This window comes from Chiloscyllium plagiosum, chromosome 19 (assembly GCF_004010195.1).
Source record: "Chiloscyllium plagiosum isolate BGI_BamShark_2017 chromosome 19, ASM401019v2, whole genome shotgun sequence".
Lineage (NCBI taxonomy): Eukaryota > Metazoa > Chordata > Chondrichthyes > Orectolobiformes > Hemiscylliidae > Chiloscyllium > Chiloscyllium plagiosum.
Genome location: NC_057728.1, coordinates 65,189,491 through 65,213,804, shown reverse-complemented (window position 1 = coordinate 65,213,804; position 24,314 = coordinate 65,189,491). Strand labels below are relative to the sequence as shown.

At 39.5% G+C, this 24,314-nt stretch overlaps 1 protein-coding gene across 11 annotated transcripts in view; it reads right to left on the bottom strand.

Moving 5' to 3' along the window:
• Positions 1-12,184: 12,184 nt before the first annotated feature.
• ppp1r12a (protein phosphatase 1, regulatory subunit 12A) overlaps positions 12,185-24,314 on the bottom strand; it is a 99,632-nt gene continuing 87,502 nt past the window's right edge. For 8 of the 11 annotated variants that reach the window (XM_043708764.1, XM_043708768.1, XM_043708766.1 and 5 more), the window contains 2 exons: positions 21,164-21,339; positions 14,268-14,351 (listed from right to left, as the gene is read on the bottom strand). In XM_043708764.1, the coding sequence (XP_043564699.1) occupies positions 21,205-21,339 (135 nt within the window). In that variant the 3' untranslated portion in view covers positions 14,268-14,351; positions 21,164-21,204. Of the gene's footprint in view, positions 14,352-21,163; positions 21,340-24,314 lie in introns of all 11 variants that reach the window. The other 3 variants (XM_043708767.1, XM_043708773.1, XM_043708774.1) reach the window with 1 other exon arrangement.

The following is a 24,314-nucleotide window of genomic DNA, read 5'->3' as shown; positions in this document are numbered from 1 at the left end:
CTCTTTACAATTTTGATAGATGCACCATAGAAAGCATCCCGTGTGGATGCATCACAGCTTGGAATGTCAACTCCTCTGCCCAAGACAAGACATGAGAGAGTTGTGAATGCAACCCAGTCCATCATGAAAACCAGCCTTCTGTCTACACATCCTGATGCCTTGGGAAAGAAGCCAACATAATCAAAGACTCACCACCTCCACCCCCCCCCCCCCCCAACAACATCCTGGTTATACTCTATTCCATTGGGCAAAAGAATTTGAATTCATACACCAGATTTAAAAACAGCTTCTTCCCATAGTTATCAGATTTATGAACAGACCTCTCATATTAGAGTCTTTCTCTGCACCTTTTCTTTGACTGTAACACTTACTGCATTCTGTTCTATTACCCTGATGTGGTTACGTAAGGTACGATTTGTCTGGGTAGCACACAATGCTTTGCACTGTAACTCAGTACATGATAATAATAAATTCATGTACCAAGACGAACACAGCTCCAATACAGAAGCTCAACATCATTCAAGACAAAACAAAGACACACATTTCATGAAGAATAAAATAGAGAACCACAAGTGTTTTATAAACAATAAATATATTTGATTTACTTTTCCCGTAAAGACGTGGGACCTTGTCTTTTCCAAAGTCATTTGTAGAAGGTGAGCAGCAGAGGCTTTGAGCTTGCAGTCTGGAAGACTAAGGCATCCTTTTTCATTCATTCATGACATGAGACCCTCCCAGGCTAGGCCACTGATTGCATTGGAGGTGGTGCTGGTGGGAAGCTACCTTCTTGGGACCACAATATTGCTCCAAGTCAGAATTATCTGTAGCTTGGAAGGAAACATGCAAATGATACTATTTCAGTGTATTTGCTGCCCTTGTCCTTTTAGGTGGTGGAGACTGAGTGCTTATGGAGAGGAAAGAAAGGTTTAGTCTCAGCAACTCCAAACTTGCCTCTTTGGAATACTAGATCATGACTCACAGACTACTTATGACAAAAACATGAAACCATGTTTGAAGAAAGTGCAATTATAAAAGGAGCTAAATTGATTTAAATACTAGGTTAAAACCTAAGTTTTGTTTTGTGCTGGATTGGCCTTTTCCCACTTCTGATGATTGTAAAGTCTTACAGAGACTTTGCAGCACATAGACACACTATTCCAACTGATTATTCAATGTAAGGTATAGTTCCAATGCACTAGCAGTATTCCAGTGTGTTGGAGTCAAAGCAGATCCAAGGGAAACAGGTCTAGAACAAGGAAGTCTTTGGTTGCAGACAAAAATGCAACAAAACCATACACTATGACCTATCCATGGAAGCTTGACAGCAAGATAGTGGGACTGTGGTCCCTGCAAAATCAGCTGCAGATAACTTAATGCCTTAGCAGAAAATTAGCAGGACCAACATCAGCACTTAGCAATACTTATGCTCAGTTACACAATTGCCAACTTATTGAAAGCCAGCAGGACCTCTACACACATGAAGAATCCATGTCAAACTGCAACCAGGCTGTCTGGAATTGGCTAAAAAGGGTATTACAATGCAAAAATAACAGATGTTACAACAATGTACAGGAAATGAAACCCCAGAGGGTGTATATACCTCTGCATGTGGCAAGGCATGTTCAGCATAGTTCAGAAGTGGAACATTGGCCCTTGGCTTTACAAGGAAAGGAAGATATACAAAAACAAAAAGTTATGTTTTTGAAACTTGAAAAATATACCAACTCAGCCTCAGGTAGAAGATTGCTGTGTCCACTACTGAATAGAGTTTTGGAAGGATATCATGACCTTCGAGATCAGAGTGGTGTCAGGGATGAGGACTTTTGTGAAGCGAAGAATTTGGAGAAGGTGGGTTTGATCTTCTTAAAATAAACTTGCATTTGCAGATACATTCTATTTTGTTCAAAAAGCATGCACTCTGGAGGCGTTCAGTCAGTGTGATATTTCATAAATTCCTACCTTGGAAACAGAACCAGTCTGACTCTAGGTTGGGATACAGACTCTAATCTCTGACTTTCAATGTATTGCCTGAGCTGAGATTAAATGTACTGAAAACCTTACGTTATCTTGGGGATGTGACTTGAAAGAAATTCTTTTTCCCACAATAATCAATCAAAACTGCATCCCCATTCTAAGTGATTAAAGATAAATCTGGGTTTGTTCAATACATCACATCAGTTGTATGACACCTTGATCTTTTATTATTGATTCCTTGTCCTACGATCCTGCCCGACTAGCTACATGAAGGAACAGCCCTCTGAAAGCTTATACTTTCAAATAAACGTGTTGAACTATAACTTGGCATTGTGAGACTTTTTTTACAAACTAAAATAAAGATTAAGAGGATTTCAATTGTGTTCAAACCACAAATGGTTTTGGTAAGCACATAACGAAGAAATAATTCTAGCTGTGGACATATCAGGAACCAACAGGTTATTGACAAAAAAGTCTTTTACATAGCAAGTTGCAATCTGGAATGTACTGCCTGAGTGTGAAAGAAAATAATTCAACAAATTCATAAGACATCAGTATAATTACTTTAAGGGAATATTCACAATGATGAGAAAAGAGCTGGGGACCAAAAAAGCTAGGAAAGGCACAACGGACTAACAGGCATCTTCTGACACTACATAGCGCACAATTTCATGGATTTGGCAGATGTACACTCCCCAAGGTAAATAAAATCTCCACCTACAAACATCCACTGTACCTTGGCTGGAAACTGTTGAACATGACTTTGGGTTTATACAGAAGCCTGACGACAAAAAAAAAAGGCAGCTTTATCACCAAAGACCCAAGTTCAAACCCAGCCCAGACCAGTAGATCAGAAATAAAACCACATGGTGCTGATTAACTCTGTTTCTTACAGATGCTATGTTCCTAGTCCAATTTACCTGCTCTTCAGAAATGAAACAGCTTTTAATATCTTGGCTGGAAGCATGTTGTTTGAATGAGGTTTGTCAACCCCAACTCCATATCAGTGAACATGGCAGGGGCACAGCCCAGCAAGAAGCTTGCTTTTTATTTCGCAGGAATTGTATTGACACTTGAGATGTATTGATAATTGGTTCAGAAAAAAAGATGTTTTCTGCTGCCCTTCACCACTGGGTGGAACATTAATAGAGTAGAATAAACTTCAGTTTTTACTGTTATTGAACCTGCTCTTCTATAGTTTGAAATCTTGCCCTGTCCCCATACTGGTTTAATGATTAACTGCTGCCTTGCTCTTGGGTACAACTGCAATATTAAAAAGGCATCTGGATGGAAAAGGAAGGGCTTAGAAGGATACAGAACAAATGTTGACAAATGAGACTCGATCAGTTTATGATATCTGGTTGGCACGGGCGAGTTGGCCTGACAAGTCTGCTTTCATGCTGTATAACTCTAACAATGTTCTTCTTGTCCCATGGAAGCAGCAACTTTTGTTCTAGAGTTGCATATTTTCACATGTGAAATCTAGTCAGTCACACACACGCACGCACAGGGTCCAGATTGTAAGTATTGTTAAAAAGCTTTTTGTTGCACTAACATTTATAGTTTACTGGAAAAGGACAATAGCTAATAAAACATTTAAAATATTGCTTTTCACAAATAGGTTTTTTTAAAATAAAAATTTGGATGGCAAGTGTTTATTTAAATTTGGAAAAAAAACATGCAATGTGAAGAGAATAAAAACCATGTGCACACAAAATGGTCAATATGAATGCAGCCAGTTGATTAGTTTAAGTTAGCCAACAATGTAAACTCAGCTGAGAGAACACAGTACGAAAGGTAGCTGGAGTGCACGAAAGTTAGCAGCAGCCAGCACCACCTGCTGGCTTTAGTGTAAAACAATAACATTTCCATTAAAATTTAGTACAGATACCAGAATTCAAATACAGTCCAAAAATCTCCCTTAATTTCCTATGGACATCAACAGGGAGGTAAGAAAAAAAAGACTTGAAGCTGGATCTAAACTTACAGCTCACTCCGTGCCAAGTGGGAATGGGCACTCAATGCTCAAATATCCTTTAACCCAGAGAAAAGCAGATCTATCCTTGCTGTACTTCCATGAGTGAAACTGGTATGTTTCAACATTCCCAAGTACACATAAAACATCCAGCTTAGCTAACCACAGATTTGAAGGTTCAATTAGCTCAGGTGATCAGTCTTTGCTTTCAAAACCAGTGTGAAGTTTTTCAATGCAAGGTTTTATAGACACCTATAGCAGTACATTCCAAACTCTCAACTCCATACTGTCACATTTACATGGCAAAGACAAAAAACAAGATTTATTCAAACACGTGAGCCAGTACAATTCCTTTCACTTAGTTTAAAAACAAGTCAATATTTAAACAAACATTGGTCTACAGAAATACAGAGCCACAATGTTTACGTAACATAGGAGAGAACATTCAGCCCTAACACTCGCTGCACAAATAATTTTCCTGTTACCATTGTTCCTTGCACTAATCGTCTTAAATCAGTATGCTCTGATTTCCAGCCCTTCCAACAATGGGACCAGTTTGTCCCTACTGAGTCTGTCCAAACCCCTCAAATTTTGGTAACTTCCATCAAATTGCCTCTGAATTTTCTCTTCTCTAAGGATGCAAATGCCTTTATCGAATCTGTCCACAAAAATAAAATCCAGAGACCATCACACTCAAACAATTTTTCTGCTCCCTGACCAATACCTTCACATCCTTCTGAAAATGTGGTGCCCAGAATTATGCACAATACTCCCACTGAGACAAAATGAGACATTTTATAAAATGCTCACCATAACATCCTTGCTTATGCATTCTAGGTATTCTCTCCATCTGCTCTTGGAATCCTATCGGAATAGGACATTTGATTTGCTCTCCTCATACTTAACTAAAAAATCGTTTCACATTCCTCTCCATGAAATTTCACCGTGTCTACCCTTTCCACCAGACTGAGTGTGTCCGCCACGATTGTCACTATCCTCCCTGTTCATAATATTGCCATGTCTGAGCTGTAAATTTTGAAAATGTTTCCCCACATTCATGTTAAAAATCATGAAAATATCTTTACGGGAAAATGGATAACCAAAAATATGGAAAAACGGGAGAAAGTGAGAACTTAGTCAAAAAGAAAAAAGTACAAGGTTTGGGAAACTGAAGACAGGCAGGCCCTTGAAGAACTCAAACAAGCAATTGGGAGGGCAAAAAGGGTCATAAAACATCTTTGGCAAACTGGTTAAAGAAACGCCCAGAGCACTTTATACATATATAAGAAGCAAGAGGATAACTAGGGAAAAGGCAGGTCCACTCAAGGACAAAGGAGGGAATTTAGAGAAAACCAGTGAGGTCCTTCATGAAAACTTTGCATCAGTGTTCAAAGAAAAAGGATATGCTGGATGGTGAGTCAGGTGAAGGCTTGGTTAATATTTTCGGGCATGTCGAAGTAGAAAAGCTAGTAGTGTTGGGAGCTTGGCAGCTATTTAGGAAGACAAGTCCCCAGGACCTGATGGGATCTATTCCAAATGCTGAGGGAGGCAGGTGAGGAAATTGCTGAGGCCTGTGTGAAATCTTTGTATTCTCTTGAGTCACAGGAGGGGTTCTAGAGGACTGGGGAATAGCCAAAGCTGTTCCTTTGTTTAATGGCAACAAATAATTTGGGAAATTATAGGCTGGTGAGTCTTACATCAGTGGTAGGGAAACTAGGAACATAGGATGATTAAAAAGGGGGTACATTTAAAGATGATGAAATGCAACTGCCTGGAATGCACTGCTAGAGGTGGAAGTGGTAGATACAGTAGCAATATTTAAACGGCATCTTGCCAGATATATGAATACACAGGAGAGGGAGGGATATGGACCTCTTTTAGGCAAAAGATTTTTACAGAGGAATCACTATTATCTGAATATTAGATTATCTGAAGATGATTTCAAGGTTCCATAAAAACATTTCAAAGAGGTAAGTGTATTCTATTTATCCATACTGAAGATGGGCCAATGGGCTGAGAACTGGCAGATCGAGTTTAATTCAGATAAATGCGAGGTACTGCATTTTGGGAAAGCAAATCTTAGCAGAACTTGTACACTTAATGGTAAGGTCCTAGGGAGTGCTGCTGAACAAAGAGACCTTGGAGTGCAGGTTCATAGCTCCTTGAAAGTGGAGTCTCAGGTCGATAGGATAGTGAAGGCGGCGTTTGGTATGCTTTTTATTGGTCAGGGTATTGAGTACAGGAGTTGGGAGGTCATGTTGCGGCTGTACAGGGCATTGGTTAGGCCACTGTTGGAACATTGCATGCAATTCTGGTCTCCTTCCTATTGGAAACATGTTGCGAAACTTGAAAGGGTTCAGAAAAGATTTACAAGGATGTTGCCAGGGTTGGAGGATTTGAGTTTTGGGAGAGGCTGAACAGGCTGGGGCTGTTTTCCCTGGAGCGTTGGAGGCTCGGGGTGGCCTTATAGTGGTTTACAAAATTATGAGGGGCATGGACAGGATAAATAGACAAAGTCTTTTCCCTGTGATGGGGGAGTCCAGAACTAGAGGGCATAGGTTTAGGATGAGCGGGGAAAGATATGAGAGACCTAAGGGGCAACTTTTTCACGCAGAGGGTGGTGCGTGTGTGGAATGAGCTGCCAGAGGAAGTGGTGGAGGCTGGTACAGTTGCAACATTTAAGAGGCATTTGGATGGGTATATGAATAGGAAGGGTTTGGAGGGATGTAGGCTGGGTGCTGGCAGGTGGGACTAGAGACTGGGTCGGGATATCTGGTCAGCATGGACGGGTTGGACCGAAGGGTCTGTTTCCATGCTGTACATCTTTATGACTCTATGTGAAAACACTGGCAATTAATAAAGAAACTAAAGCAACAGCAACTGGATATTTTTACGGTAAGGATTGTTACACGGCCCTTTGTAAAAGTAAGGGTTTTACAGTATTCCTGACTCTTTACCGGGCCATTCATTAAAAAAAAGACAAGAGCAAAGGCACGGGTGAGGCGGGGCTTACATCCTTCTATCGTGAGACCGAGTTTCCAGAAACTGACCCTGGAAATGGTCTTGCTGTCGTAGTAGCTGTTCAGGATTTTGTTTAATGCTGGGATTTTATGCTAAGGTTTCAGCTCTTCTCATTTTAACCTGTAATTTGCAGACCGCGAAGATTAGTTTGTTTAAATGGCAGACAAACTATAGGTTTAAACAAACTCTCTGGTAGAGCACAACGTTAGATCAATATGGCTTCCCTGTTTAAGCTAAAATCGATTATCCAAGTAATCAACTATCTTAACGAAATAGTGCCCGCCCATCTCGTTTGGATAATCAAAGTTCCTCTGTGGTTTAGAAAGGCATGGTGGGGCAAAGGGCCTGTTCCTGGGCTGTACACTTCTTTGTTCTAACTCCACTCATTCTATCATCCAATCTGAAAATGAATTGCTCACCAACTAATTTTCTTTTTGTCAGAGTCAACTTTGCTTCCATACTCCTACTGTCCCTTTTATTCCATGGCCCTCAATGCTGTTGATAAGCCTTGTAACATTTACCTCAGCAACTGCAATTCCATCATCTGCTATTTAACCAAATAAACTAAAGCAAGTTAGTCAACTTAGGGAATTAATAATTGTTTTCATGATTGTTCGCAAAGGACTTTTAACAGTACACAAAGTTATGAACTGTAATGCTCTTGAATAATGCACATGAGGCTGGCAACCGTTGATCTGGAAGTAGCACTAACAGGAAGTGAAGACCCAAAACCACATGGCTACCTTAGACCAAAGGAGAGCCACAAAGAGGAGAGGAAGAGGAGGGAAGGCCCATTTACAAACAGCTATGTTAAAAGGAACCTAAATTGAAGACAAGAACAGAAACTCAATTAGACAATGACAACTATGCTTCAGTGTTGGCAGAGCCAGTTCGCCAGCCCTTTTAATGTTGTTTATTAATAGAGTGAGGTAAGGGAATCTCTGTGCCTAGCTAACGGCATTGTGCACTAGTATGCTTTTCAGGTAACTGTCACGTTCAGGGATCTTCAAGTTGAGCTATTACTGCCCTGTGACTAAATCCATTCAGCAGGAAAGGCGAGAGATGGAATATTCAAAAGGTTGTTCGGGGAAAACTGAGAGATGACATCTGGTGCTATATTTGTGCAGGGAATATGATTCCTTGCAAGCTTGAGACGTAATCTTTTTGCATCTTGCTATTCCAAGTGTAATGTATAAACAGTAAGATTTTTATGGGCCTATGAATATCTGATTAATTTACATAGATTATGATATATGTCATCTTAAAAACTGGAATGTTTGACCATTCTTTATTTGAGGATTTATTTGTTACTTCCATCTACGTTTCCCCATCGGGATTGGAATTCCAGCACCATTTCTCTTGCTAAATGCAAATCCAAAGGACTCAGTTAGTAAGTCAGTAACAATCTCTGTCTTCACACTAAAATCTACTTATTGATTCCTAATTTGCTTCACTTCTTCCGCTACCCTTTCATAACAGATACACAGCAAGTTCAGGCTGTAAAATGCAATTTAGAATGCAGCCAAAGAATTAAATGCCAGCAGAGTGCAGTAGGGAAGATATCTTAAAGATGTTGCCCTTCCAAGGTCAAAAGTCATGTGATGATGGTGATCTTGACTCAGTAATGCACTTCGCAAATCTCTTCCAACAAACAATTAAATATTATTACTCTCAAACAGATTTAATTCACTTGTGGAACACACCCAGGTTTTGTTTGTTCTATGGTACAACATTCCTGCCCATGGGAAATAGCACAATTACTGAACTGCATTAAATCTGTAACTCAAACTAGTTTGTGGGACACATGCTCAACTGAAAGTTTGTCAATATTTCCTATGCAAATTCAATGCTAAATGGCACACACTTACCTTGTCCACTTCCCTGACACTTGCTTGTATGGGATTTGTGATATTAATTTCAATAATGGTCTGCCACAGTTCTCTGTCACACCACACCACGATGGATAACTTTTCTCCTAAAATCAAACCGAACAGCTAAGAAAACTGGGGAAAAAAAAATATGTAAAATGGTTTTAGCCTTGATTTTTGTGGATGCAACGTGATCATCATTTTTATTGTTGCCATTTAAAGTAACTAAAGAAAAGCTGCTGGATAAATTTAGGAAGTTTCATTTGGGTGACATGCTGATATGCAGTTCTGTAGAAATTTCAGAACAGAATGGAAGATAGACTTGAATGTTAATTTTAATTAATCTTGGGGTGAAAACAAAACAGATTTGGCAGTTGAGTTTTGGTGGTCCAATTGCTAGCATCAAAGAACCAGAAAGGATGTTCTTCCAACCTACTGTAATCTTCTCCTATTTATAAACTGAAGTTTAATAGAAATACACAAAAAATCCAATTTCTTTTTAGTTTTAATATTGCATCTCAGGTTGTTACATTTAGGCTCAATGCAAGAACCATAAGACCGTAAGATATAGCAGAATTAGGCAATTTAGCCCACTGTGTCTGCTCTGCCATTCGATCCCTTTCTCAACCCCACTTCTCCTGCCCTCTCCCTGTAACACTTGATTCAATCCCCTTACCAATCAAGAACCCCTCTGTCTTAAATACAATGACCTGGTCTCCAGTCTTGTACTGCAATGAGTTCCACAGATCCACCTCCCACTGACTCCCCTAACCTCAGGCTGTGCCCTCAGGTCCACAGCCTCACCTGCTGGAAATATCTTCTCCACATTCACGCTATCTAGGCCTCTCAGTATTCACTAAGTTTCAGTAAGATTTCTGTTATCCTTCAAAACTCTATTGAGTACAGACCAAGAATCCTCAACTTCTCTTCACTATGTCATGCCCTTCACTCCCAGGATCAGTCTCATAAGCATCCTCTGGATGCCCTCCAAGGCTAGAACATTCTTCCTTAGATATGGGGCCCAAAACTGATCATAATATACCAAGTGCGGTCTGATCAGAGGCTTATACAGCCTCTTACATTTGCCTTCCTAATTGCCAACTGAGCCTGCATGGTAACCTCATTAGAATCCTGAGCCACGATGCTCAAGTGCTTCAGATTTCTGATGCCTATCTGCTTTTGCAAAATAGTCTACGCCTCTAGTCTTTCTGCCCAACTGCTCTCACTTCCCCACACTATAATCCATTTGCTACATCTTTGTCCACTCTCCCAACCTGAAGTCCTTCTGCAGTATCACTGTCTCAACAATAATCCCTGTCTTTTTGTTTAAATAATTGCTAAAGATGACACAAACTGTTATTGACCTGGAGCTTAACATTTACAATTTATTGATCTCAATCAAAATTTCTAAGTTGCAAAGATTGTCTGGATTCAAACAGGGAGTAACTGAGCAGTGGTCCAAGAGATGGAGGCCAGGATTTAGGGTTTATGTTGCAGATGTGCTCCAGATCCACTTGGAGCCAAGAAATGACGGGAAAAATCTGGCAGTGTCCACTTAGCGCTTCATGAGAAAAGAAAATCAAGTGTCAAGTTCAGACATTTCACATTGGTGAATAGACCAATCAGCCCATGAATCTATTCTCAAGTTCAATGACATTACAACTTGTCTATATCTTAATTCAATCCTTCTTGACTCCAATCTTGACTGCATATTTTTACAGCCCATAGAAGGAAAGTTGAGCATGGTGGAAGGAGGTCAGACAGGATCGTGAGGCAGCATGAGAGGAAATGGAAGGGGGCAACAAGAGAGAACAGAGAAGGCAAAACAGGGAAAGAGAAAGATGCAAGAGGTGACCATTCTTTCAGGAAAGATAACATAGACATGCCATATACTGTGTGTTTAGATGAATGAGACATGATACAACAAAAACAATTGAGGGGCACAATCAGGTATAGGGAGAGAACATTTTTACCTCTGGCCACAGAATTTCAAACATTGTCAGTCTCAGGATAAAGACACAGTCATTTAGGCCTTACATGAGCAGACATTTCTTCACAGGACTGCAAATATTTGAAATTGTGTACCTTAACAGAGTTGTGGATACTAGATTATTTAAACCATTCAACAATCAACAGTTTCTTTGACGACTGAAAGATATGCATGAGGGTTAAGGCAGAGTTGGCCACAACTTCGTTCAATGGTCAAGCAACGACAAAAAGCCAAATGGCCCGCTTTCAATCCTGTTACATTCTTAACAGAGAAAGTTGAAGCTTACGTTTCTGTACAACCTTTGACAACCTCAGTGTATCCCTGAACACTTTAGAACTAACTGGTTTCTTACTTTAGTTTGATTCACTTGAATGAATGAACATCAAGATGTGGGGAGGTCTTTTAGTGACGCAGCCTCTTTGGTAAATTACTAACTCGATGTTAAATTGAATGGCTGTCAGAACCAGCAAGAGGAAACATCATTGACCTGAATCTTTGAGCTTCTTTACATAGATGCTGCTCAACCTGCCAAGCATTTCCCACATCTACAGTCTTTATCCTACTATCAGAGCAAATTGGGCCTTCACTCCCCAGACTTTACAAGTACAAGAGATTATCTCACAAACACAAGGCTCTGAAAAAGACAGACACATGCTCTTGGTTGGGGAATTTTGAAAGTAGGAGCAACACTCAGTCGATTATTTAGGACCAAGACAAGAAGAAATCCCATCTCCCATAAGATTATGAACCTTAGCAATTAACAAATTTAACATGTTTAGTACATTGAAAGGTGAGATAGATTTAAAGAATGGGTAACAGGCAGGAGAAGAGTGAGGCAGAAGATCAACCACGATCATATTGAATAGTCAAAGCAGCTTGAAGGTGCCGATGATCCACTCATACATTCCTTCTATACTGCCCAGGATTCGGCACAGCCCCCCAAATCCGTATTACCGATGCAAATTCTGAGCACGACCTTCCAGTTTCAAAAGCTGCTGCCACCCACGAACCTTCGAGATCCACGCAACAGAGAAAATAATTTGAAGGAACTTGGGTCTACTGCTCAGCCCATTTCTTAGATTCTTCAGATTTACGAAAAAGTCATAAATCCAAAGATTTGCTGCTTCAACTCCCTTTGGATCAGACATTCTAAGAGAAAAGCAGAATCATTGACGTTTTCTACATCACCTGATATTCGCATTCACAAAATCTTACCTGAGACAACTTTTGCTGGCAGGCCTGCTTCACAATCAAGATACATTCTTGAACACTGAAGGATGTGGGAATAATTTCAAAATTGAAAGTACACTGTGCATTTTAATATTCAGCTTGTGGACAAATAAATATGGGACTAAGTCAATGTTTTAATTTTTATTTGTATATGTCAAAATACAATTTTCAGAAAATAATTGGAAGCTTTTGTAATCAGTTTCTGCAGATGCACTGTCTGCTCAATACTACCAATAAAACTGAAACAGCACACCGGCTACATCATGGAATCCAATATAAAGAATAAATAACCTAAATATAAAACACTAAAATATTAGAAACATCTACGGTAATTTTGCACATGCACTCAACACATTCCACAATCTGCTTGCCAGTCAGTCAAACACTCAGAGCACTGTGGTGAACTAATGCTCAAACTTTGTCGTCACTGTCTCTGTCAATGTTAAACCACAGTAAGATGTCACACATCACCAGCAATATCGACCCAACAATCACTTAGTCCAAATACCATTTGAATGTGAAAATCTAGTTTTCTTGGTACCTTTATAAAATCAATCTCCTGAGATTAGTAGTAAGAGTATGAATTCACACCTGCAGAAAACCAATGAACAGAAAATGTCATGCCCCAAAGAGGCATTGCGCCCCAATTACTAGAAGACTACAATAAGCAATGTAACACAAGAATCATGTTTATGTATGAAGAGGTATAAATTCACATTTAATACAATATATTTAAGGATAATACAACAGCTACTGCAAGCTTAATGTACAATGACTCTGCACGTTGGAACTCTTCAGTGGTTTTATTTGACATACGTTGTGTGCCGTAAGAAGTTGTATTGACATTTAAATATATATTCAAAATAAACTAGGGGTGATGCACAATATGGGTCTAATGGTAAGTGTGTTCACTGCAATTGTTCTTTTAAAAAACCACCACAATATAAGAAGTGCATTTCAATCTCTGGGGACAACATGAACATGCTTTCCCAACTTGCCGCAAACCTTCCCATCTGCCCCATGTGAAGACCATTAATATAGCTTCCCCGAACAAACAGCCATTTGAATGATATTACTTTGGCAGGGAATAAAATGGCCAAGACGTGACTCACAGATGCAATATAGTGAGAAACCTCTCATTAACCTTGGATGCACATTTTTACATCTGTGAACACTAATCCCAAATTAATTGAACCGCTTACCATTCAAGACACCGCGCTTTTCCAAAAAAGATCATTTCATGTATATTTGTACTTTTTAAGCCATAAAACCTCATTTAAAAGACATCTTTGAATAATCTGTGTAACCATCATGCCTACATGGTGCATTGAAACTTAAAACAGTAATTGTGTATATATATATATATCGTATGAACATAAAATATACATACACAGAACCTGCTAAAATGAATGTGAAGGTTACAGATTCTTTAAGATCTTGCACTACAGGCTTAAAAATTGTGACAGACTTAAGTCAAGAAAACATTTTGTAAAATAAATCTACTTCAACGGATTTGTTAAAGCATCTTATCAAGAAATGCATATTGCACAAACAGTGAAAGCAAATGTTTCACCAACCGTACTGATCATCATTGGGGGGGGGACAAATTAGAATTCGCAGTTACCTCCTTGCTTGGCCTTAGTTGAATCTTTTCCAAAACGGGATGGTTGTGAATGCTGTCCCAAATTGAACTGGCACATAGGTGGTTAAGCACATATTAAACATTTTTTAAGCATGTGAGAAAGGAAAATAATTCTGTGGCACAGTAACATTTAGTTGTATTCTTAACTGTCTTCATTGCACAATGAAAGCAGTTTGTTGATGCAAGTGTTTTATATACAAGTAAGGCTTATTGGTTTAATATCAAGGCGCTTCTGCCTTTAAACACTTTCCTCAAAACTGTAAACAAGATTTTCAGTCATCCACTTCAGCAGTTTTAGCATCTGTTAAAATGGTTATATATATATACATACACACACACAAACATCTTTTATATATATATATATATATATATATATATATATATATATATATATATATCCATATGTAAAGACATTGAACAGGTTCATACAAGATGATGCTCTTCAAGGTGGGAGCCTGGTTGGTCACTTCCATCTCTTTTTGATCACTTTGCTGAAATGTGTGTGATTGAATTCAGAGTGGATCAGTTTTCACGAAATGGCATCAACAGCAAGCAGAATCCTGTTTACTTGGAAAGTTTGCTGATGACTCTGATCAAGGCCCCATTTTCATCTTTCAGCCTCTGGTTGTCTGCTTTCAAATCTGGTAGCATCTGTAGTGGAAATAAAGATTATATTAAGCCACTGTTAAAAGCAAACCTTCACTCTGCACACAATGTTGATAGCAAAGGTTCTAAACAGAACTTCTAGAGAATCTGTAACATGGGAACATGAACAATTTTTAACAGCAGAGCATTACAACTACATATGTGCACTTGCAAAGGATTACTGCAGTCTTGCAGCTTTCAATCTTTGTTATTTCTTGAAGCCATATTCAAGCACCTTAAATAGACAGCGTATATTAAAACAATCTGGTGGGTGAAATAATTGGCTAAATGGAAAAGCCTTCTGCCTTTCAGATGGATGTACAAATCCTCTGGGTATATTCGAAGGACAACAGGAAAAGGTTTCCTAATGTCTTGGCCAATATTATTCTTTAAACACAAGAAAAATCACTATTACATGACAGTTCCTGGGAGCTTGTTCTACACAAGTTGGCTGCAGCGCTGCCTATACAAAAATCACAATTGCACTGCAAACATAACTCACGATGGGGTAGCTCTGAGGATAATATTAGTACAGTGCTGAAAGATAACTTGAACTCGAGATATAGAATCCATTTGGATAGAAAAGGTCACTTGTGAGACAACTTCAGCAGCCCCTTAACAGTGGTTACATGATAGAACATCACAAAGGAAGAAATAACAGTGATGTCTAAAAAACATTTGGCAATAATCATCAGCAACTTTCTATTTGGCAAATTGTACACTGAAGAAGAGAGCTAATAGCATGTATTTGGGGTAATTTCTTGAATTCTGATGCTAAGCAGGGAGCTGGCTATTCTACAGCTATGAATAGGCAAACAAATTCCTGAGTAAAGGAGCCTCTAGGTAACAGCATCACATGATGCCCAGGTCATTAATGCGGCAAATGGAATTTTGTCCTTCATTGCTAAATCAATTACTTGGACAGGATTTCCTTTTACAAAGTCATGTTGACTCTGCCTGATTATATGATTTTCGAAGTATCCTGCAATTTCCTTAATAATGGACTCTCGGCATTTCCTTGTGATAGATGCTAGGCTATTTGGCCTATATCTTCCTGCTTTGCCAACTTCCTTTCTCGTACAAATGTTTTACATTCGCTCTTTTTCCAATCCATTGTGACCCTTCCAGACTTAGTAATTTAGGCAAATAAAAACCAGTACACCGCCTGGCTCTGCAATGACTTCTTTCAACACGGGTGAACCTGACGGACTTTAAATCGATTAATTGTCCCTCTATCTTTATTTCCCCAGACTCTCTCTCGCTCTCTCTCTCTCTCTCAAAGACTAATACTTACTTTTTCTTTTTAAATACAGATCATTCTTTTCATATCTGTTCTTGCATTTCTAGCTTTCCTTCATGCTTATTTCTCTACCATAATTCTTTTGTTCTTAAAAGCATTCCCGTCTGATTTACCACTAAATCTTTGCAAGACTTTTAGTGCTCCTTTCAACTTAATACAACCCTAAACTACATGTAGCCACAGATGATGAATTCTTCTTAAGAAATAGCTCTTGTTCATTCTGATAAATCTTTAAGTATCTCCTTCGCTACATCTCTCACACTGTTTCCCAGTTTACTTGGACTGCATTCATACCCTTTATAATTACCTTTATTTAGATTTAAAATATAAATTTCAAACCCTCACTGCTCAACTTAAAAATGAATGTGAAATCTATCATAAGAACTCTGAGCAGGAGTAGGTGGTCTGGCCCTTTGAGCCTGCTCCACCATTCAATAAGATTATGGCTGATCTTTTCATGGACTCAGTTTCACTTACCTGCCCTCTCACCATAATCCTTAATTCCTTTACTGTTCAAAAAAATCTTAGCTTCGAAAGCATTTACTGAGGAAATCTCAACCAATTCACTGGGTCGGGAATCCCATAAATTCTCAACCCTTGGTGAAGTAGGTCCTACTCAATTCAATTCAGTCAATGACTTGGATGAAGGAACCAAATGTATGACAGCAAAATTGGTTTATGACGCCAAGGTACAGAAGAAAGCAACTTGTCAATAGGAGACATTGGGTTACACAGGGATACAGATAGTAGTAGTGAGTGGACAAAACATTTGTTGATTGAGTGAAGTTTGTGGGTGATTGTTCACATTGGCAGGAACAATTGAACAACTGTGTACTATTAAACAGAGAGAGATGACTGAACTTCACAGTACAGGGGATCTGGACACCCAGGTACACAAATCACGAACATATACTATGTAGGTACAGTGAATGGCTAGGATAGCAACTGATAGGTTGGGGCGTCATAGCGTGGGAAATGGAATATAAAGATAAAGATGATATACTGCAGCTGTGTAGGACTTTCGTGAGACTGTGTACAGTTTTGATCCCACTTGAGAAAAAATACAGTAATGAGAGAACAGGTTCTAAGAAACTTCACTCAGAAGGGGCAAAGGGATTATTTTATCTAGAAAAGCTGAATGGGTTAAGCTTATAACCACTGAAATTCACAAGAAGAGAAATTAATGAAATATACAAGATCCTCAGGAAACTTAATAGTGTCGTTACTTGGAAGTTGCTTCCTTTCGTGGAGGAGTTGAGAAATTAGGGGTTATAGTTTTAAAATAACAGGTCTCGCTCAGAACACTAAGAAAACAAAAGTAACTTTTGGTTTTTCTGTTGAATTCTCTACCCAGAACCAGAAAGTTTGGGTTACTGAATTTAAGGCTGTGTTAGAACGATTTTTCATAGCCAAGGGTGTAAAGAGTTATTTGAGAGAAGGTTTGAGATCACAACCAGACAGCATCATCTTACCAACCATATGAAGCTGGAAGGGTCAGAAGGCCTTCACCTATTGCCAAGCACTGATTCTTTAAGGCTTCATTAATTGACACATCAGTAATAGAGGCATAAAGAACAGGAAGGGTACTGTGAACTTACTCTGAACACTGGTTAGCCCTTCACTCAAGTATTGAGTGCAGTTCTGTGCATCAACATTTAGAGGAACAAGGTGAATATATTGGAGAATACAGAAGAGGTTGTCAAGATGGTTTCAGGATAACCTCAGTTATGAGCAAAAACTGGAGAAGGCGGAACTGCTTTCCTTGAACAGAAAATGGTCAACTGAAGACTAGAAACATATGGATGTAAATTTGCTCGCCGAGCTGGAAAGTGCATTTTCAGACATTTCATCACCATACCAGGTAACATGATTGAGCCTCCGGTGAATCACTGGTGTGACAGCCTGCTTTCTAATTTATGCATTTAGGTTCCCATGGGGGTGATGTCATTTCCTGTGCTGCTGTCATCATTTCCTGTTCTCTCTCTCTCTGAGATTGATAGACGGGATCCACATTGGTGTATTTGTTGATAGAGTTCCTGTTGGAACATTCCAGCTCAGAGAGCAAATTTACATCCAGATCCTCAGCCTGAGGTACAAATCTTCTCCAAACTCACGAACGAGAGAGACATTTTCCAAATCCATAAGTAGCGCAGACAATTAGGGAGAAACTGCTATTTATAAAAAGGAGAACCAACCAGTCAGCACAGTTTAACTGTTTTGCAAAAGCAGCAAATGAAAAATGAGAAAAAAACTTATCACATAGCAAGTGATTTGGGTCTCTCACTGGAAGCGTGTTGGAGGCAATTCAGTTCAAAAATTTGAGATGGCATTGTATGATTATTTCAATGAAAACAATATGCAGGGTTATCAAGAAAAGTCAAGAGATTGGCACAAGCTTAAAATGCTCACAAAGAGCTGGGTGCAGACATGATGGGTACTAAGGTCTCCCACTGCACCATTCCAACTCTATGATGCCCTGTTTTCCTTGGCCAGGACAGGTGAAAGATAAATGCAAGGTTGTTGTTTCCTCTCTTAAACACCTCCAAGTGGAATTTCTCCTTTGGGAATTAGTTAGATCTCAAATGCAATGGCCCAGTGGCATTTCATGTGTCAGAGGGGTGCAGCCAAAGGAGTGCACTAAATCTGTTTTGTAACACATATTCAACAATTGACACAGTTAGGGACTGTCAACATGGCGGTTGGCAGCATTGTCTCATATAGCACATCCTGTGCATATGGCACTCTTAATCAGTGACTGTTCAGGAAAATGGAAATAATGGTTTAAAAATAACATGCATAAGGAAAAAATAAGGGATACTGTCTAACACAACAATGCAAGTAATTTGTTTAAAGTTTTCGTGTGACTGTACCAAAAGTCTCAGAATAAATATCAAGAGTTTCAGTAACTTATCTGAAAGGTGGTCCACTCATCTACACCATCCTGAGCTGGGCACCAACCAGGATTTGATGGTTTCAGTTGCAGCTGGGTTACAACTGATAACATCACATTATACCAACTAAGCGCTCCCTACCATTGAGCATAAAGCTGAGTAAATAAGCAAACTTTTAATGTCACGTAAATTGTTACAACCCTATGTTCAACTAGACAAATATTTTCTCAACTTTAAAATCAAAATTTACAGACATGATCCTGTTAAGTCCATCACCTGCAATTACTTCAGGCACAAATGTGAAAAGAAATCCCAATTTTCCAACTTATTACTGGGTTTTAAATCAGCAAGCAAAGCTGACGGTCATTACAAACAACAATATTTACCTTTCAAAAGATTATTGACTGTATATTGTAAAAACAATTACGTGGGATTTAGAGTCAAGGAAACTGGAATTACACTGCTACAGCTTTCAAGATATTGGAAAAATGCAACTCTCAAGGATAGTGATTGCAAGAGTTTATAATCAGAGCAGAGATTACATGCCAACAGATACAAAGATGTCCACAGGAGAGAGATAAGGGAATATGCAGACAAATGGAACTAATATGAATGCCTTTGTGGTGGACAAAAGCTAACTATGGTTGGGCAGCCTAGTCTGTTGTCGTAATTTCATATATTTAAATGTATGCAAAAGGGCTAATTTTAAAAACCGCCCTTTTATAAATCACATTGCTATGCAGATACAGGTGATGCCATACACCTAACACCCAACATGCTCAAACTATTCATGTATGCAGATACTTCAGAAATTTTACATCCATCACTCCACAATCTTCAGCACAAACTACGTAATGAATAAATGATTTTACTGTCACATGAATTTAACAGTGAGCAAAACAATAGTGAAAAATCTTTCCACTGTCGCCACAATCCGGTGCCATTTTGAATAGTTTTAAGAATAAGAAAAAAATACAAAGATATCGCTAAAAGAGTCCAATAGTCTTGAGCCAGCTCATCATTGACGATGCTTGCATTACGATTCCTCCTCCACCACCACCTTGCAGCAGTCGACACAAGGCCCAACCAATGGTGAAGTCGTCATTCTTCAGGCACTAGCTTTTGCCGTTGGCGATTCTCCTTCAAAGCTGCATGGCCACCACCTATGCCAGACCCACTAACATCAGAATCGTGTCTCGTCACTGGGCCCACCTTGCCAACATCACCACAAGCCCCTCTACCACTGCATTGCCACTGCAGGACCCAACCAATCTCCAAGGTGCTGATCCTCAGGTGCCATTTTCCACCATGATATTGCCTCCACTAACTCAGATTCCATGTCCTGTGCTCACCCTGGAATAATAAGTAGGGTTCCACTCTCTGCTGCCATAAGGTCCAAACTGGGGCCACTCGAGTCCACACTGGGTTTCCTCGCCATCGCCGATGGCAGTACAGGGAAGTGTAAAGAGGAAAAGAAAAAAGTGGTTGGAGCAGGTGAGCCCTGGCACAGAAATCGTACTCCACCACCATCTTGATGACATCAACCCTCATTCATTTCCAAACGTGACCTCTTTCAAAATACTAAACCTATGAATTTAATATTTGACCATGTGCAAGTATATGGACACAACTTTAAAGCATCTTACTTCACAGTGACAGGAAATATAGCTCAAATCTTACTAAACAGCTATCCATCTTGTCACACCTATAAAATGGCCTAGGTACAGAGTACATTTCCGGATGTCAGCTATAGCTTAGCATTCAAATCACAATCAGAAGCTCCCACTCAAGAGCCAATCTGGGGATTTGGACTCATAACCTAATGTGTTAGTTCAGTGCAGTCTTGAGGGAATAATATACGGTGAGATGTGCCATCTTTCCATTGAGACTGAGTGCAGAGGCCTGCACCTCCCTCTTATCTTATGGTACTATTTCAAAGATGACTGGAGAATTCAAGGACTTTTGCTATTTATTCCGCAACCATCACCAAAAAGGAAATAAAACGTTGCCCCTTTCTGCTCCTCAGATGTTGCTGCATGAAAACCGGCTGCTGCATTTTCTACATCATCGCAGGAACTAAATTTCAGAAGCACCTCAGCACTTACAGATGCCCTGAGATCTTGAAAGGTGCTTTATGAAAAAAAAGTTCTGCTCAGTTGGACTTCCTCTTCAAATTTGACAAGAGATATCACTTTATGTGAAGCTTTATCTTCACTTCAAGCATAAGAGATCCCCACCAAACTAGGAATGCACTGGACCAAGAGCACAGACAAACTGTTACTTTCGTGTTAACCTAAAGGTGAATACAGTCACATAAGTCACAATTTGATTCTCGTTCATCACAACCCCAGCAGTTTCATGTACTATGGAGATTGTACACAACGTTCAACCACATACTTAAGTCAAATAGTGCAGGTCTTAAGAAACTGAAAAAGGAAACAGTGGGATACAAGGCAAACCAGATAAGCAGCAGCACAAATATATACACGTCACAGAGTTGCCCAAAAGCAGCAAGGCATTTGCATTCTACAGATTTAGATGAAGCACTGCAGCCAACAGAAGCAGTCCTTGCTCAGAACGATTGCAAACAAGTGGGACTAGAAAGTTAACTGAAGTTTAACACCTGCCTGGCTGCGAAGGGAAGCAGTAATGAAGAAAAGGGAAGGAGCTACGAGTCCGCAGCTTGGAACAGCCTACAAGACTCAGAAAGCTTGGTAACCACTCTGGTCAGAGCCCTATTCTCAGCCAACAGCCGCTCATTTAACTGCCTCAGAGTCTGAAACTCTTTTACTTGACGCAGGTTCTGCAGGGGATCAAAACACAAGGAGAAGAAACAGAATTGGAAAGCAGAATGAAAAGCAGGCATAAAGAAGAAAAACGTTAATAAAATAATAATCAGTGCCTATTTTCACTTGACACAAAGATAGAGACCTGCAAGGGGTGGGATGGGGTATTCCCCTGAGGGTACTGGACAGCATCAGGCAGCTCAACTTTGAAGATTTAAAATTTTCAAACAATTACTCATGGTAAGTTTTAATACAACATAAATTCCCATACACATAGCACAATGTCTCCATGCATTTCTAGTTTTGGAAATTTCAGTTCAGACAAGGTCACTTTAATGCAAGTGACAAAATGTTGTCTGCGTGCCAAGACACAGGACCAATTCTTTTAGGATGCAATTATGAGAAGGCATCAAACCACACGTGCAGCATAAGAGGTTACTGTTCAGCAGTTGGAGCCGAAGGTGGAAAATACAAGAGAATGAGAGAAAAGCCTGCGAAAACAAAAGGCAACCCAAATCATCACTACGTGTAAACACAAGAATATACACACACAGTTTCAGGGAGTAATTGTGGTCTGAAATCAATCCTTTGAATTTAAACATCCTTTAAATAATTTCAAATCCACCAATGGCCTTGCTTCCCCTTTCTCTGTAACTTCTTGCAGCCCTACATCAACCAGACTTCCGCACTTCTCAGAATCGGCTTCTCAAGCAATTCCAACTTCACCATGCCACCACTGACCATGCGTTCAGGTTCCAAGGGTTGAAATTATAGAACACTCTCCCTAAACTTTTTGCCATCCTACACTCCTTTTTAAACCACCTTTAAACTATTTTTGGTTATCTGTCCAAATAATTTCCTTACAGCTCAAAAGTTACATTTTACTTAACAATAGCCTCATAAGACATAGGAACAGGAGGCAGCTATTCAGCCCATCAAATTTGCTCTGTCATTCAATGAGATTGCAGCTGACCGGATCACTGTTTAATCCCATGAGGCATTTTAGGAAATTGTTCAACATCAATCCAAACAAACATTCTGTGCTCTCTGGAATTGAGTAAGATCACAAGAAAACAAAACACACCATTGATGCATATCCCAACACTTCTTTGCACATCCAGTTTTAACAGCCAGGTAAGAAAGTTGAACAAGTGCCAATGGTGATTCCCAACAGCAAGTGAAATGATTTACACCATCAGAACAAGATATGCAACTCATTACAACCACTTAGAAAATAAGAATATGCATAAGCAGAGCCAGAGTCATTATTTGGGCGGTTTGTGACCACAGTGAACCAAGTTTCCAGGAACCACATGAATTAACGCTTTTACAGACAATCTATCAACATCTGATAGCTATAGCCGAGAGCGTGCGGTGCTGGAAAAGCACAGCAGGTTATGCAGCATCGGAGGAACAGGAGAGTCGACGTTTCGGACAGGAGCCCTTGACAGTTATAGACCTTCTGCTTAAACCCACTACTGTCCTGTGTTGACAATGTTTGGTAGAAAAAATATAGGATAGTAAGACAGCAAAGATGCAGGAGAAAATAATGAACTTAGGATCGTTGGAGCCACTGGAGGAACAAGCTTACATGCCAGACAAATATTAGCAATAATGGACATGTTTTGAAAAGATCAGAAGGTAATTCACACAGTAAAATACCAGGACTTCACACATTCAACATGATCACAGCTGACCCCATCTTAGTCTTAACTGTACTTTCCTCCCCGCTCTCCACAATCCTTGAAGCCATTAATAATTAAAAATCTCTTCCCTCTTAGATTTGCTCAATGTTCCAGCATTCACTGGATACTGGTGGATGGGGTGGTGTGGGGGACTCCGGCTGCTCCACAGATGAATGCCCCTCAGTGAGCAGTTACTTATGCTGATCGCTGTTTTGAACTGCCCACTCCTTAGCGTAAAAGTACAACCTCTTGTTCTATATTTCCTCAAGGGCAAACATGCACTCTCCAACTTCACCAATCCTTTTTAGCATCTTATGTACCTCAACTAGATTTTCTTCTTCTTCTTCAAAACTGTACTGAGTAATCTGCTCAATCTCCATTCACAGAACAAGCCTTTCATCTCTTAGATTATCTCTGGACATTGGGATGATTGATCCATTGAAGCTCTAAGCAATGGTGCCCACTACCTGCCGTACTGAAACAACTGGAAATAAAAATTGAAGACAAATTTAAACTCTAGAACAATATGACACATCACTGCACTGATCTTGAAATGCTTGTGACATCATAAACAAGTAATCCAAATAAATCTTTAGTCATCTTCTTGGATTCCATTCTACAAAGAATAAATCTCTCAATTGTCAAAACATCAGATAAAACTGTACCACTTGAGATGAATGATCTCCTGAAACAAGTACTTCCTCCTGAATCAAGCACCTATATGTCTTCATGGTGCAGTTCAAAAGGTATCTGGATGGGAAAATGAATCGGAAAGGTTTGGAGGGATATGGGCCAAGTGCTAGAAAATGGGACTAGATTGGGTTAGGATTTCTGGTTGGCATGGACAGGTTGGACTGGAGGGTCTGTTTCTGTGCTGTACATCTCTATGCCTACGTAAAATCACAAATGTGAAAAACTGAATAATACAGCAATGAGTAAAAGACTGCCATGAGTGAAATTCTAGAGCTTGGAACTGGTAAAACGTGCTGCAACTATTCTTTAACAGGGAATCCAGAACTGTAGACATAATTGCAAAATATTTATTTATTTAGATATTAAAGACAGAAAAACACATATCAAACAGCTACTGAAGAGGCAATACCAAGTAGCAGAGCTAGTTCAACTGCTTGAATAGTTAACTTCTGTCCGGATCATATCGACACCAGGAAGAACCCAACAGTCTTGACAAAAGCAGTTCTAATAAAAGGAAAAGTCAAACTGGACTTTTTTGTTGAATGGAAGGAGGAAGAAAAGCAAAGCAAAGCAATCTCTTGTTTTCACCAGCGAACCATTAAATAGGGCTGTGG